The following is a 16,722-nucleotide window of genomic DNA, read 5'->3' as shown; positions in this document are numbered from 1 at the left end:
TGCAGGCGACATAGAGCACGGGGGGCATGGGGTGCTGGGGACACAAGGCAGGTTCGGGGGCCTCGGGGACATGGACATCGACACACAGCAGCGTCCAGGTGCGGGTCCCTGTGCGGGGGCGGGGCGGGGCCGGGGCGCGGGCGGCTCCCGCTGAGTCACGGCGGCCTCTCGCCCCTCCCCGCGCCGCCTCATAAAGCCCCGCCGAGCCGAGCCGAGCTGAGCCGAGCCGAGCGCCGTGCCCGAGCCGCGGACTGTCCGTATGTACGGGAGCGCTGGGCGGACAGCCCTGGGGGGCACCGGCCGCGACCTGAGTGACCGCGGGAGGAGGATGCTGGGGGGTACGGGATATCCCACACTCGGGGGGTGCTGGACGGATACGAGGGTACGGGACCGTCGCCTTGGGGACTCCTGGGGGGAGCATGCTGGGTGGGTTACCATGGCCAGCTGGGAGGATGCTGAGAGCACGGACCATCCCAGGCTCAGGGAGTGCTGGGGGAACCATCCCAAGCTCATGAGAAGCATCCCTGTGTGTCCAGCACTGAGCTCCGTTTTTGTCTGCAGAGCCCCTGGAAAGCCCTGCCTGGATCCTCCTGCTCTGCTGGGGCCTGGCTGCTTGCTGCACAGGTAAGTGGGGGGTACTGGGGAGCCTAAGGTCAGCCCCGGGCTTTCTGCCCCTCAAGAGACTTGTTCAGGGATCTGGGGATGAGCAGTGCCTCCGTCCCTTTGCGGGACCCTGCCTCCTCACCCACTACAAAAATGTCTTGGGGTCACTCTCAACCTTCCAGCTCACCCCTTTGTGCTCCCCCAGGTGCTATGGCCTTGCAGCCACCCAGCATCACCACCCTGCGGATGCCAGCAGAGCTTCCTCACCCAGGTGAGAGACCCTCAGGGCCATGGCAGGGCCTGGGGGTGAGGAGGCTGTAGTGGGGTTCAGCTCCTGTGCCAGCCTCCAGCAGACACAAGGTGAATCCTCCAGCCACAGCCAAGATTTCAGGGTGCTGATGAGGTGGGGGAATGTTCCCCTTAGTTAGGGAGGGGGGCTGTGCCTGTATCTGGGAGGCACTGGGGACCCTTGCAGCCCCCCCTGACCTTCACACCCCCTCTGGCTGCAGGTGAGAGTGTGACTGTGTCATGTGAAGCACTGAGTGAGCTTCCAGAGATGACGCTGCTTTACTGGCTGGAGAACGGCTTCTTCGTGGAGAGCCTGCACCCAGACGGGGCTGTGCGTGAGGGGACAGTGCAGTGAGTATGGGGACAGGGGCAGTGACAGCGGGGCAGCCCAGGCTGGGACAAGGCCCCTGGGTCTGCCCATCTGGAGTAGGCACTGATTGGTCCCTGCTGGCTTCACAGAGAGGAGCTGCAGGGCTCGGGGTGGGTCCTGCACCGTGACCTGCACTTCAGCTCCTTCAACAAGCAGCACCTGCACACCAACTTCACCTGCGTGGTGCTCAGTCCCCTCGGTGCCGACACCAGGGAGGTGCAATGGCCGTCCCAAGCACCAGCCCCTGTCCCTGGGAACAGTGGGGGCCTGGGCTGAGCCAGGGGGCAGCTCCCATGCTGGGTGAGCACCCTGCAGTGCAGCTCCCTGCTCTGACAGCCCCACACTATTGCATGCATGTGTGATACCCCCAGGGAGGCCCGTCTCTGTGACCTGCTTTGGGGACTGCACGGCCCCATATGTGCTGGCCGCACTGTGAGTGGGGCTCCTGGTGTCCCAAGCTGAGTCAGGAGCACTGCCTGGGCTGGAACCAGCTCTGCCCATAGCTGGCTCTGGGACCCCAGAGTTTATTAAAGTACATCAAGGCTGCCCAGTGTCACCTGCATCCTGGGGATGGTGCTGCCCAGGGGTGTAGAGGGCACCCATGGGATGAAGAGGGAGGGAGAGGAGGTAGCCCTGGCGCCTGTGAAGGGCAGGATCCATTCCTCACCCCCTTCCTGCCTCCAAAGGGCTAGAGAGCCACAGGGAATACCTGGCACAATGGCTGTGCCCTGCCCTGGAGGAGAGGGTGGGTGGAGAAGCCCTGGGTTGCAGGCACAGTGGAAGATGGGGCCATCACATCCCTCTCTGCACTTGGGGGGTTGGGGCTGTTCCTCAGCATGGCATTGCTGAGTCCCATCTGCTGCTCCATGGGGCAGCCCCCTTAACCATCCTGTGCTGGCAGGGCCCTTGCTCTTGTGTCCCAGCCCCCTTCTTGCTCCCCCAAGTGCTTGTGGGGGCTGCGACTCCTCTGGGCTGTGGGACAGGCTGGGGATCAGATCCCAAACCCCTTGAGCAACCCCTGGGCTATGGACATCACACTTCAGGATGCTCAGAATGTGGGAAGGATAGGGATGAAGGGGATGGAGAAGCCTCCAGATGCAGCCCCCATGAGCTGCCTTCAGCCCAGGGAGCCACAGGAGTCCCCTGGGAACACCCCAGTCCCACAGTGACTCTTAGGAGCCAGGAGAAGGCAAGCAATGGAGCAGCCACCTGGTCAGGGACCTGCCCAAGGCAGTCCTGCTGTACCTCCTAGCCCAGTTAATTCCAGCCTCCATCCCCTCTCACAGATCCCCCACACAGCTGCATCCTGACACCACAGCTGCCATTCAGCAAAGGCCCCTGGCAGGCTCAATCAATGTCCTGGGGACACTGGCACTATGGCCAGGCTTAGCTGGGCACAGACACCTGCCATGCAAGACCCTCTGTGTCCCCCCTCCTGTCCTACTGTCCCCGGGATGCTGGTGGCTCCATCCCCCACCCCTTCTCCTTGCCTGGTGTGTGCCTGCCTCCTCACTGCACAGCATGGCACCCAGCCCTGCTATGCCCTGCCATCTTGCGCCATGCTGTGTCACGCTGTGCCATGCTGTGTCACACTGTGCCATGCTGTGTCACACTGGGTCACGCTGTGCCATGCTGTGTCACACTGTGCCATGCTGTGTCACACTGGGTCACGCTGTGTCACACTGTGCTATGCTGTGTCACACTGTGTCACGCTTTGCTGCCCACAGACCCCACCGCAAACCACGGGTCACGGCAGCTCGGAGATGTGCAAAGCCCTGTGCCCATGGCACGCCCCACCCCACGACCAAGATCGAGACCTTCCTGTCTTGGCAGAGCTGGTGGGACAGGACCATTCCCTGCTACATGTCCCCGTGGCCCAATGGCAGGAGACACTGTCCTGCAGGGACATCAACTCACAAAATCACAGTTGTAGGTGCTGAGCACAGTTGGAAACAGAGCTGGAAGAGGGTGATGTCAGCAACCTCAAACATCTGGAAAAGTAGGATGAGGACCTCCTTGTCCTCATGGAAAAGTCCCCGGTAGGGACTTGTAGCAGGTCTCCATCATGAAGATGACATCTCAGTTGAAGGGCAACTGCCATTTTCCAGAGGGAGGTGGAGGTGGAGCAGCCAACATGGATAGGTTTGTGGCACTGGAATGCTCCCCTAGACACAGTAGTAGCTAAGAAGGTGGGAGCCATGTCCAGCACTATCTCCTTGATGAGGTCTTGCTGGTGTGGGGGTCTCCTGGCCAGCAGATGCTTCCTGGTGGGCAGAGCCACCCTAAGGGAAGCCCCCAGATGCTGCAGTGCTGTGGACAGGGAAGCAACTGGTTGTTCCACAAGTGGCTGGGGAGGTGTGGCAGCAGGAGCAAGGTCAGGTCAGGAAGGGTGATGGGGACTGGGAGGGGCTGCTGAGAGATGCAGGCAGGCTGGGGGAAGCACCCCAGCTACATCAGAGGGCAAAGCCCCTCCTCTACACACGTCCTGGCACTGACCCAGACACTGATGCCAGCACCAGCTGAGACCTGCCCTGCTGTGTGACCCACCAGGAACAAGCCTGCAGCAGCATTTCCTTGTGGAGACATGCTGTTGCATGGGTGCAGGGTGCTCCTGACCTGGGATGTGGTGCTTGCCCCAGTCCCCTCATGCTGCTGAGGAGTGCATAGGCTGTGGCTCAGGTCAGCAGGAATACCTCTCCCTGGGTACCCAGGTCTGCACAGCAGGGCACAGCACACTTGGAGGGTCAGAGACAAAGCAGGGGGACCATGGGGCCAATGCTCCTGACACTGGGATGGCAGCCTACACCTAGGCCCCCAGGCTCACTTCCAAGCCAAAGTGAACCCCCAAGACTTTATCACTCATGTGTTCAGCCACCTCTGACTCCTCCTTTGCTGGCAGCAATGACTTGGACATGCTCACCCATCACCCCCGCATACTGGCACATACCGGCAGGGTTTGTGTCCATCAGAAGCAGGGTCCTCCCCAGACAAAGGGCACCATCAGCCAGCAGGGAGATGGACAACAACCACATATAGAGGGATATCCATGGGTGATGGGGGGTCAGGGGGATGAGAGTTGGAGGTGCTGGGGACACCAAGGAGGAGGGTTCCTGGGGCTCACTGGGATGGCACACAAAGGATTTGCTATAGTGGGGGAAGTGCAAGCAGCACTGTCCCTGGCTGAGGGCAGGAATCCAGTTGGGGGAGCTGTGGGGAGGAGGACACACTGTCCCCTTGGTGCAACTGGGATGAGGAGTAAGATCTGCTGTGAGGAGAGCCTGGCCAGGGCAGCCCTGGAGGCCAGGAGAAAGGGAAAGTAAAACCACATGACTCCTGTGCTCGCCTTATTGTAAATTAGTCTGATTCTCATTAGTGGCTGCTTCTGCTTACTGTGACCTCTGGATGTGTCTGTGTGGAAGCAGGACACCCCAAAGCATTGGTGGCCATGGATGTGTCCATGTGGAAGCAGGACACCCCAAAGCATTGGTGGCTGTGGATGTGTCCATGTGGAAGCAGGACACCCAAAAGCATTGGTCACCGTGGGTATGTCCATGGTACAGCAGGAGCACCTCTGAAGGGAATGTGGTCCAAGGATAAGACCATGCCAGAGAAAGTACACCTTGAAGCATCTGTGGCTGTGCTGGAGGTCATGCTGGAACACCTCAAAGTGTGTGGCCATGCATAAACCCCCAACAGAGCAGGTACACTCCTGGAGGCACTGCAGCCATCCAGAAGGCCAAACAAGAGCAGGTATATGCTCCATCCCCAGAAATGTTCAATGTTGAATGGGGCCTGGAGGGCACCCTGGTCCAGTGGAAGGTGTCCCTGTTTATGGCAGGGGGTTGGAACAAGATGAGCTTTAAGGTCCCTCCCAACCCAAACTATTTTGTGATTCTGTGAGTTTGTGAACATTTGTGGACATTTTAAGGGCATTTTATGGGCATTTCATAGGAATGGTCCATAGACTAAGGGAATTATATCTGTGCATATTAGCTAAGGGTGGGAAGGGGCTGGTGGGTATTGGATATCTCAGGACCTGAGCAGGATGTACATGGCATAGAATAAGGAATGGAGAATGTTCTGTTTTGGACAGAGGATAAGTTCCATTTCTTCCCTGGGGCTGTGGGTTGGGTTTTTGCTGGAGGGAGGATTGATAAACCAGGGATGTTTCAGTCAATGCTGAGTGTCAAGGCCTTTGGTGCTCCTCATGCTGCCCCACCAGCGAGTAAGGTGGGGGTGTGAAAGGAGTTGGAAAGGGACATGGCCAGGACATTGGACCCCAGCTGACATATTCCCAACGACAGGTTGTCATGGTCAGCAGTAGAACTGAGGGAGGTTGATCTGGGGGGTCCACTGTTCAGGTTAGAAACAGGAAAGTTGTACAGACAAATCCCTGGCTTTAAGCCAGGTGTCACCAACAGAGGTTTTTGATCATGGGATGACTTAGATGACAACAAGCCTACTGGTGACAAGCCTACTGGGTACACCTGTCTCAGAGGGAAAAGGAGTTAGCAGGGCATGTTGAATGAGCCTTAAGTTGGATTTGAAGGGGGAAGGGGATAAAAACCAGGTCACTTGAGATAAGCCTGGGAGTGGCTTGACACTGTTTGAAGGATGGTGTGTTAGTGAGGTCATTCAGGCTACCATCTCAGCAGACATAGGAAATGTCTACTTCACTGCCATGAAGCAGCAAGAGTGCAAGTGTTATTGATGTGCTAGAAACCATGGAAGCTCCTAAGAATGGTCACTCAGGAACTCTCCCCAAAAAGGCATTGGGATTGATAACCCAACTGAAGTGCATCTGCCCCAGTGCCTGCAGCATGGGGAGCAAACAGGAGATCCTGGAAGACATGTTGCAGGAGGAAAATCATGGCATAGTGCCATCACAAAGACATGGTGGGATGACTGGCACCACTGAAATGGTGCAATGGTTGGTGGTGAACTCTTCAGAAGGGACAGGCAAGGAATGAAAGGTGATGGGGTAGTCCTGTATGTGAGGGAGTGTTTTGACTGTCTAGAGCTTGACGGTGATGATGAAAGTGTCGAAGGTTGGTGGGTAAGAATTGTGGGGAATGCCAACAGGGCAGATATCCAGGTGAGAGCTGGGTACAGATCACTCAACTGAGGACCAAGAGGCAGACAAGAAGTCTCATGATGGCCAGCCCTTGTCTTCATGGTGGCTTCAACACACTAGACATCTGCTGAAAATACAACCAGCACAGAGGAGAGAGTTCAGGAGGTTCCTGGATGTTACTGTACAAGCTGATTTGTACTGGGCAATTAATTCAGCTATAAATAAGATACTGAGCTGGCTCCATAAAACCAGCCCTTGAGTTGAGTGACAGGAACCTCAGCCAATTATGTTCTGTCCTAAGCCGCAGACATCTCACTGGTCCGGGAGCTGGGCAGTGTAAAAGATCAGACCAATGAGTTATCCAGACTGGGTTTTTCAGATCGCCTTTATAAAGAGGAGTTTGAAGAAGAAACTTGCTCTTTTGCCACGTGGACATTGGGGTGTGTGTTGTCCCTGTCTCTGGATGTGGTCACCTCTCTCACAGTAACCATAAGTACCTCAAAGGTACATAAGTTCTCTCTCAAGGCTCAGGCGCCTATCGGGAAAGGATTGAGTGCATTGTTAATTGGAAGGTCCAGTACCACAATGCAAGGTATCATTGTGCACCCTGATGTTGTTGATGCAGATTTTACTGGACAAATACATGCAATGGTTTCCACCTCTACTCCACCCATGACTGTACCTGAAAAACCCAGAATTGCTCAACTTATCCTTTTTAAATCTTCTGTCCCCAAAACAGATTCTAGGGAGTGTGGAGACCAAGGCTTCGGATCAACAGGACAGCCTCAGGTAAGCTGGATGCATGTCATAGGAGATCAAAGACCTAACATGGTTTGTGCTGTTACGATGTCTAAGGCAAAGCCTTTGCAGATAAAGGTCAGTGTTTGCAACTGAATGCCAGAGATCCTTAACAATTTATTATTCCTACAACACAAGAGCAGTTTGAATGGTGTTTTGCTAACTGTACAACCTTGCAAAGTGCTTTGCAAAATTTTTCTGACACCTTGGGAGGCTGTCCTGAAGGGCAAAGGAGCACAGGAAGGCTGGATGTGCTGTACGAAGGAATCTTCAGGGCACAGAAACAGGCTACGCTGAAAGAAGAGCCAGAGGGAGGGGAACTTTGTCTGGAACTCGGAGTAAAAAGGAGAGTTTATAATATTTGAAAGAAGGGGCAGCAAGTCAGGAAATCAACAAGGATGTGATGAGGCAGAGAGAAAACAAGAAGAATGGAAGTTCATCTGGCCACTGCTGTAAAAGACAATAAAACAAATGTGTCTATAAATACATTAACCACAAAATGAGGGCTAAGGAGAATCTCCTTTACTGGATGGCCAGGGAAATCTAGAGACAAATAATGAAAAAAAGTCTCAGGTACCTTGAAAGGTGGTGCAGCAGACCATCCTGAGTGCCATAATTTGGCACGTGCATAACAACCAGGGATCAGGTCCAGCCAACATGGGTCTGTGAAAGACAAGTCCTGCTTGACCAACCTGGCTTTTGTGACAAGATGACCTGCTTGGTGGGTGAGTCAAAGGCTGTGGATGTTGCCTACCTGGGGTTTAGTAAAGCTGTTGACACCATTTCCCACAGCTTTCTTGAGGAAAAGCTTTCAGCTCATGGCTTGGACAGGTGTGCTGTTTGCCAGGAAAAAGAAAATGCCTGGATGTTCAGGCCCTGAATGGCACCCTAACTCCTCCTGACTTTGGCCAAACGTTCTTACCGTGTGTCTTGGTTTGGAAAGACAGGAGTCTGCTAAGGAAGGAAGGCAGGAGCTTCTTCTGAAATGGAGAATGTAAACTCTCCCCACCCCTCTGAATTGCTATATATTTTAAATTAAGGGGCTCTCAGGTGAAAAATATGGGAGCAGGAAATAACAGTTCTTTAATAGGGAAGAAAATAAAAGGATAAAATAAAACAATGCAGTACACTAGAACAACACTGACAGTCAGAACTCAACCTGACACCCTGTCTAATTGGAAATGTGGCTGCAGCCCTCCTGGAGTGTCAGGTGTGGTTCTGCTAGAGCAGAGATCTTGTAGAAGAGGGTGTAGTCCTCCTCCAAAGATCTAGTGGAAGAAGAGGCAACTGCTGTTCCTCTGGGAAATCCAGTGGAGAAGCTATGCAGTAATTCCAGTACCTCCAGATTATATCTGGGTAGGAATGCTTGGCTTCTCCCTCTGGGCAGAGCATCTCCCAATGGGATGTTATAGTTCTTATCAGTCATGCAGTGACATTCAATAGTCTGTTATCAGCAGATGTCCCCTCCTGAGGGAGGAGGGATTGTGATCATTCAGAGAGAGATAAGGCAAACTGCCCACTTGACAAAAGACAACTGCCATACAGATGGTAATAGAAAACATCTTGCCTTGCAATCTGGAGTACCAGTATCCACTGTTCCCAGAGGGACCTGGAGCATGTAAAGGCCAGGCATTATTTTTGAAGAAGCAGAAAATATCTTTTCATTTGAATCACAGCAGATCTTAGTCTTTGTTCCTTACATGTGCCCTACTAGAGTGCCTTTGCTCCACAGCACTTTGCCTTATGATTTTTTTAGTTTAGTCCTACTGCATTTCCTTGTGAAGCTGCTTATAAGTTCTTGCAAATAATCTCACTGCTTATTCAGGACAGTTAGTCCCAGGCTAGCAGCAGAAATTCTAGTATTCAGTAAGTACTCTGCTGTGAAAACAGGAATGTAAAACATGCCATAAAGGTGGTATTTTCCATGTGGATTGGGTAGAAGCATACACAGTGTTTGAACAGTTGAGAGCCAGCTGTACCTCTGCTAACTGTGACTGAAAATTTCATAGAGTCACAGAATATCTTGACTTGGAAGGGACCCACAAGGATCATTGTTTCCAGTTCCTGGTCCTTCACAGAACACTCCAACAATCCTACCCTGTGCCTGAGAGCATTGTCCAAATGCTTGTTAAGCTCTGGCAGCCTTGAGGCCACGACCACTGCCCTGGGGAGCCTGCTCACTGCCCAACCACCCTCTAGGGGAAGAACCTTTTCCTAATATCCAGCCAAAACCTCCCCTGATACAGTGCCTGCTCCTCTGCTCCCTCTTGTGAGGAAGCTGCAGACTGCTATGAAGTTTCCCCTCTCAGTCTCCTCTTCCCCAGGCTGAACAAGCCAGGTGACCTCAGCCATTCCTCTTATGGCTTTCCAGTTACTCCCTCCAGCTGGATGGACAAACCCATCTGCTGGCATTCAGAGAAAGAGTAACTCATTGTTTTGGCTCTAAAGGAGGGGGGTAAATGAGAGAGAAACATTTAACAGCTTGTATTTTTATGAATGAGGATGTTTCTCTCCCTTTCCAGTAACTCTTCCTAGCAGGTATTTGTGTTTCAAATTGGTTGCTTTGTAATTGAGGTGAAGTAACAGATTCTGCAAAGTTTGCCTTTCATGTGTTGCCATTGTTTATACACCGTATCTGTACGCCTAAGGTAATAATTAATAGTTCTATGAATAATAACCACAAGGAATGGTGGAGTGATTTTGCTCCATTTTGCAAAGACTCCTTTAGGCAAATCTTAAAAGGGGACAGGAATTTTCATGGGGATTATTCCAGCTGACAGGATTTGAGACGTTTTATTTAGTTAAGACTGCTTTGAGAAGAGCATTGGAAAAGAAGGCTCAAGGAAAGAGCATCTAAGACCTCTGTTTTATTCTGCCATTTAATTTATAAATAAAGTCAGTGATACAGGAAACTAAATATACTATTTCTAGATAGGTCTGGAGTCTCAATGGCAATGACAACATTCACTATCTGAGTGAACAGAGCTGAGATTTTCAGCCCCAAGGTGCTCTGCTCCAGAGTTTCATTCTCCAGCTGCTTAGTGACCACTAATATTTCATACCAGTTTTTTGATCATGCAACTTTCTGCTCTTTTTTTTCCGAATTTAGGATCTGAACAATAGAAAATTAAATGCTGCTATAGACTGTAATTTTCAGCATTATGTTTTGGGATTAGGTAATATTTAGTTTCATGTAATGTTTAACTTGAACTTTTCTCCAGGTCACGTTAGAAAGGGTACTGGGAAATAACCAAAATTGCTGTCAAACTTTATGTCCTAACTTTCTCTCAGTGTAAGTGCTCTTTTTCCAGGGAGTAGTTGGTTTGACATACAGAAAAGAAAATTTAAAAAGGTCTTCAAAAAATAAATGTAAGTACTTTAGTGTTGAAGTGCTCAGCTTGAACCACCAAAGGTAGCTCTGTTTTTTGGATAGTGCTGATCACCCATCCTTGGGATGCCTGGCTTCCCAGGAGCTTTTCCCTTTCTCAGGACGCATGAATAAACAGGGCTTTGACTGTGCATACCTTACAATTACAAAAGCACTTCTTGTATTAAAATACAATTGTGTACTTGTGAGCCTGCACATTCATGCTTTATGCATGGATATAGACTTGTGGGTTTTTTTGAATACTTGGACTTTAAATCCCAGGGAGCACAATTCCACCAATCATTCTACTTTACATCTGTGCAAAACAGTTCTATCTTCCCGTGCTGGTAAAGCTTTATAACACTTCCTTCTCACTTTTCATTTATGTAATGCTTATCCTGATGCAATTCAAGTGTGACTACCCAGGTCAGTGTGTGTCTGCCTTCCCAGACAGCATGCACTGTGCACACCTCCAAGCTGGAATAGCTCCAAGTGTGTTCTGGCAAAGCAAATCCTGCCACTCATCCTGGCCCCCTACTCTTTATTAGGAAAAGTGCAAGCTGCATGTATGAAACACAGCATGAAAATGAAATACTTGCACATGCCTCCTTTCTGCTCTCTCAGGGTTGGGAACAACCAGGCTGTGACTTCACCTGGGGGGAAAAGGGAGATATCACCACTCCCAATTCTTTGGGAGGAGAAGGTTTCCTCCTTTCCCTTGAGTTTTCTCCTGTTATTCAGCCTCCCTCCAGTTCCATGTCACAGCCTTCCCTGCTGTGGACCTTTGCCTCTGCTGTGGACAGAAGCTCTACATAGGATGGACAGGCTTGAGGATTTTACAAAGGTGTTTATAGATGAATTGCCTCTCCTGGAGTCTGTGTACACCTGAAAATCAAAATACCCATACAGTTAACATTTCAAGGGTCAGTGTGTTGTTCAAATTCAGTGCTACACTATTGCCTATTTTATCTTGTATTTTTATCTTGCTGGGAAGGAATATGTTCTACTACCCTTGAGCACTCTACCTCTACAACCTAATGCCAGTAGCCCAGGCTTCAGCTGCACAAGCAGACACAAATATCATTTTCAAGCTATTGACAACAAGAATGAACCATGCTGCAGCTTGAAAGGCTGTAGAACTTCAGCTTTGATCATAAACTTATTTGCTTCAATTTATTTATGGACTAACTAAATAAGTACAGTATTTGTTTAAGCAAAGAGACTGAAAACAAAATTCCTGTCAGCCATCAGCCCACTTAGGGAATTCCTAAAATTCCCATGGAGTAAAAGCAGCAAATCCAGCATTTTGTTTTCCTTAAGGCCACAGTCTCCCTAGGGCTTTCTGATCAGATTATGTAGCTAGTCAGATTAGGTTTATTCAGAGACTGACTCATTGCATTTTCCTGTAATCTTGTATTTTAACACCTGCTCAGTTTAAAATGCCATTTTAATCTAAATTAGATGGGTTTTCTATTCATCCTGTGTATATTACTCAAGATTTAAACTCCTCTTTGCTTAATACACCACTTTCAGATAGGCATATGTTAGCATAAGTGATGAATGAGGGGTTTAATTAGTTTTTTTCTGAAGAAAGAATGGAAGATATCAATTTTATAGGCTTGGAACTTCCATTGAATAGGATGAACTTTCCTTGTGAGAGTAGCATTCTCACACACAATAGTCAAAGGCTTTTTATTGCTTTTTTGCAGTTTTCTTAATACACAGACCTGCAATTAGAGGGGGAAAAAAATGGAATTATCAAAGCAGATTAAAAAAACCTGAAATGATGCTACTACTAAATAAACACTGAAAATCTCCTTTAGCAGTCAAAACCTGTGAAGCAAAAGAACAGGGATGGAATCTTGTGCTAGAAAACTTTTGGGATAACACATAATAAACCGTGGGTTTCCATGCTGGCTGGAGGACACACCTCTAAAACCGTGCATGGCTGAAACAATCAAACAATTTTCTGCTGCTATTTATATCTAGTCTGATTTTTACTTGAGAGGCCTCTCACTCAGGACAAAAAAAAATGAACAAATTATTTACTACATTTAGATCACTCAAAATAGTTTTTTTCAGAAGCAGGTTTTTGCTACCAGAAGTAAGTATTTCCCTAAAATAATGGGTATTTTTGCTTGTTGCTAAGCAGAGGATGCAGCTTCCCTTCTCCCCTCTCTATTGCAGAGATACCAGCTGCAAAGCAGCAGTGGCCTTACCCCTCCCAGGCCAGCACTGCAGGCTGCAGGTAGCTTTTGGCATCCAGTTTTCAATTACTTTGGGTATGCAAATGTGCTACCAGTTTTATTACTCCAGCCACTTTCAAGCATTGATGAACACTGGGTATAAGGTTGGACAAGAATAAACCAGCTGTCTTGGACAATTATATGAAAATAAAACAAAAACCAGCTCTCTCTTAGCTTGAGCTTCTGTAGACAAAGGAGTTATTCTTTTCATCAGAATAGATACATAAAAGCAGGTAGGTTTTGGTTACCCACCAGTGAGCAAAAAGCATCCAGATAATTTGCCAAATTCAGATTTTAAATCCTATTCTTGTTTCCTGAGTTCCTGAGTTCAAAAGTCTTCTAAGATAAACTAGAAAGCTGAAAAAGGCTTCTATGATTTTTACAGAACTTCTATACCTGCTACATTACATAAAGACAAGTCAAATAGCTTATGGAAGCCAGTTGTAAAATCCATTGTTTCAGGTGGATGAGACTTTGAATCATTGTACTGATTATACTGGAAGTCTAGCTAAATTTTACTGAAAAATAAGAGAAGAAAGTATACCCACCAGTTTTCTGAGAAAATTGCATAGAAAATCTTGACATTTAGCATAATCTGCTGCATTCTTTGCATTTCTATAGGTTATGCCTAAAACTATTTTGGTGAGTTCGAGAGATAAATTATCTCTGTTAAGGGAAGTGGGTAATGCTCAGAGAGCAACCATGGTGGAAAGATGCACCACACACACCATATTCTCCAGTTTTCTGAAATACTTCATTTTTAAATTTTGGAGATGATGGAGAACAGAACTACAACAGGCAAGAAAATCATCTCATATTTTATTTCATCTTAATGGTAATATTACAAAAAAGGGCTCTGTATATCTTCAAGAGCTCTACTGAAGGCAGTTCTCCCATTCCTAAAAATTAAAGCAAATAATTTTCCAAGCCTTAAGCAGTGGAGACAGCAATATGGTTTGACTAAGAACCATATAATGCATATTTTTCTGTAGATAATTGTTAGCTTAAGAAAAGATTCATTGCAGATGACTTTGACACTTCACAGACATACAACCCTGAACATATATTTAACTTCTTGCATATCCCTCCCCAAAGCCACACAGAAACTAAATCCTGAGAACTGGATAGGAATGTTTCTGATTTGCAGGGAACAGAGAAGAATAGACATATTTCTGGAGTTTAAATTTCCTGGAATGCCAGAATTTAGACTTCTGTTTGGATTCAGATGGATGGAGTCCAAATGTTATCAGCTAAGCTAAACCTGATTGTTTGGCTGCAAACCAGTAGAGAACTTTAAAGGTTCTCCACTCTTCATGTACTGAGAAAAAAGAGTTTAAACTAATGAGGATGCATCAAAGCATTTTAGTCTAATGTTTAATGAATATTAAGCCCTCAAATGTTAAGTGGAAAAAGCAGTATCACTCCTTTTGACACGGGTGGGAATTTGAATCTCTTTTACTTAGTCCAAACTCTTGTTGTCAACATTGTCTAGGATTTCTTGCAAATAGTACCTCCAACACAGAAAAATCCAAATAATTTAATTTAGCTGTGAAACTGTTGATATTACAGATTTCTGGTCTATCACAACTGTTAGCCACTGTTAAGGACTGAGAAAATGAGCAGTGTGGAAGTCTAGAAATAGGATTTCCAATGTGATTAAATGCTTAGATAGTGGAAACATTTCTAGCAATAATGATACTGCAACAGCTACAACTTGTGTGTGTCTGACCTTTGGAGGTAAACATCAGCCAGCAGCTGGACTGGAATTTCTGGTATGTTCCACAACATAGATTAAATATTTGATTTAAAAACTTAAATATCTGCATCCTTCTGTCAGGGTTTGGGAATGGTATTCTCCACTTCAGTACTCCCACTGAAAAAGCCTCCCATGCTCCCTTTCCCCCACCTCCAGCTGGAGGCACAAAAGGCAAAGCTCACAGGTTGAGATAAGAACAGTTTACTGGAAACAGCAACGAGATAAGAAAACAAACAGGAAAAGGAATAGGACAAACAGGAACAAGAATATTAATAACAAAAGTCTACAAAACTAGGTGTATTGCCATGTTTTCTGAAGTGCTGCAGACAACCATTCTGGATGTGAATCAGTCTTTTTACATGATAAGGATCAAATTCTATATCCATCATGTGCTCTACTGCTGCTTTCACTAGAACCTGTCATCTTTGGTCAAAATTTGTCTCTAATGCTTTTTGGTGCTTCAAATCAGTTACATCAAATTAGACAAACTTTCCAACATCTTTATAACTTCTGTTAAGAAACTGCACTGTACTTCATTGGCTGTACCATCATATAATAATATGTCAGGAAAACACAGATGCTCCTGGTAAAATTCAGCTCCACTTTGAAAACCAAAGGGCTGGCAACTGAGAATCCAAGAATCCCATCAAAAATGCTCCCAACTATTTGAGGTGGCCCATGCAGATATATTTTGTTTTGAGGTTGTGCCTTGACAGAAAAAGGCATAACCATGTAGCTCCCATTGCAGAAGAATTCAAGAGTTCCAATGAGAAAAAAGATATGAAAACTTCTGTCCAGAGAAGGTGTGGCTGCCCCATCCCTGTAAGTGTCCAAGGCCAGGCTGGATGAAGCTTGGAGCAAGCTGGTCTAGTGGAAGGTGTCCTTGCCCATGGCAGGGGGGATTGAACTGGGTGGTCTTTAAGGGCCCTTCCAACCCAAACCAATCTGGAATTCCATGATTCTCTGTGCACTTAGGGGAATAGCTGTCAAGATTCTGAGGAACCAGTCAAGCTCCTGCAATTTTAAAGAAAGACTATTTCTATTTTAAATAGTCATACTGATATAACTGTAATCAATGATGGAGCAGTTTTGCTAGGAAGCAAAATTTAATTTTTCAGAAGACTTAAATACATGCCCAGCATCCATTACTGTGAGCTTTACCACTGAAATCAGCAATGTGATAACAATGGAATTAATGGGGTCTATTTACAATTGCAAATAGATTTAAGCACGCTGGTGTTTGCAAGCTGGGTACCGAACTCCATTTAACTCAGCTAGAGAACAATTGAATCAGCTGTTGTAAAGACATTGTTTCCTTTGTCAGCACCTTGGCAACAAACCATAAGCCTTTTTCTCCAAATTACAAATATTTCCAGTGATACCTCTCATGAGTGTCTATTACAGACACAGGCAAAAAATTCATGTCATCTGCCCTTATCCAGCTGTCTCTGCAAGAGAGCTAACCTTGCTTTCACAAACTAGCAACTCACCAATCCTACATAGGAGACTGCTGTGTTTAAAAAAGAAAAGCCAGTACACACAAATATATTGATTTCTAAATGTTACCGAGGCTTTCTCCAAAATCTGGAAAAATTAAACCTAAATGATCTTCAGCAAAGATCTGCTGGCCTCTGGTAAAAAAATGTGCTGAAATCGCAGTAATTCCCCATTACAATGACAGCAATGTCCAAAAATTCACACATGCAGCAGTAGCTGAGAACGTATGTATTCTGGCCTTGTTGGGAAGAAATGAGGTTAATAAATCCATGGGCTTTCGTACAGAGCAAATTAAATTTCTAGATACTTTTGCCACTGTAATGTTCTCAATAAGGCTGGTGCAAAAGACATTTTATTCCAGTGCCCAAGTAAGCACTGCAGGATTTTTTCCTGGAAAGAGCAAAAAATCTCCAACTACTAAAGTCCACAGCTTCAATATTGTGGTGAGCTTCCCAACGGCCCTATTCTGCCCCAGCAGGTACTAAGAACCCACTACCAATTCTATTTTATACGGATTTGCACGATGGAAGTACTGCATTAGAAGCTCACAGAATTTTTCCAGAGCAACGTCTCCAAAACACATCTACGTCTGGTATAATAAATTTTATATAACAAAATCATCTCACATGATGAACCTTTTCTTTAATGTGAAAAACGCCAATCACTTCTTTTTAAAATTTTTAAAAGTTTAACGATAATAAAATGGTTATAGAAATGGCAATA

The 16,722-nt window shown here is 47.1% G+C and overlaps 1 protein-coding gene across 1 annotated transcript; it reads left to right on the top strand.

Moving 5' to 3' along the window:
- The first annotated feature begins 28 nt into the window (after nt 1-28).
- Nucleotides 29-14,563, top strand: IL18BP (interleukin 18 binding protein). Its single transcript, XM_071433595.1, is given in 7 exon segments — nt 29-338; nt 562-624; nt 809-874; nt 1,113-1,242; nt 1,351-1,477; nt 3,318-3,352; nt 3,354-14,563. Coding segments are annotated over 7 exon segments (801 nt in total). The 5' UTR covers nt 29-259; the 3' UTR covers nt 3,655-14,563.
- The last annotated feature ends 2,159 nt before the right edge of the window (nt 14,564-16,722 follow it).

This window comes from Agelaius tricolor, unplaced genomic scaffold (genome assembly GCF_023055355.1).
Source record: "Agelaius tricolor isolate 1412-34295 unplaced genomic scaffold, bAgeTri1.0.p SCAF_9, whole genome shotgun sequence".
Lineage (NCBI taxonomy): Eukaryota > Metazoa > Chordata > Aves > Passeriformes > Icteridae > Agelaius > Agelaius tricolor.
Note: the sequence above shows the minus strand (reverse complement) of the source record. Positions and strands in the feature narration are given on the sequence as shown.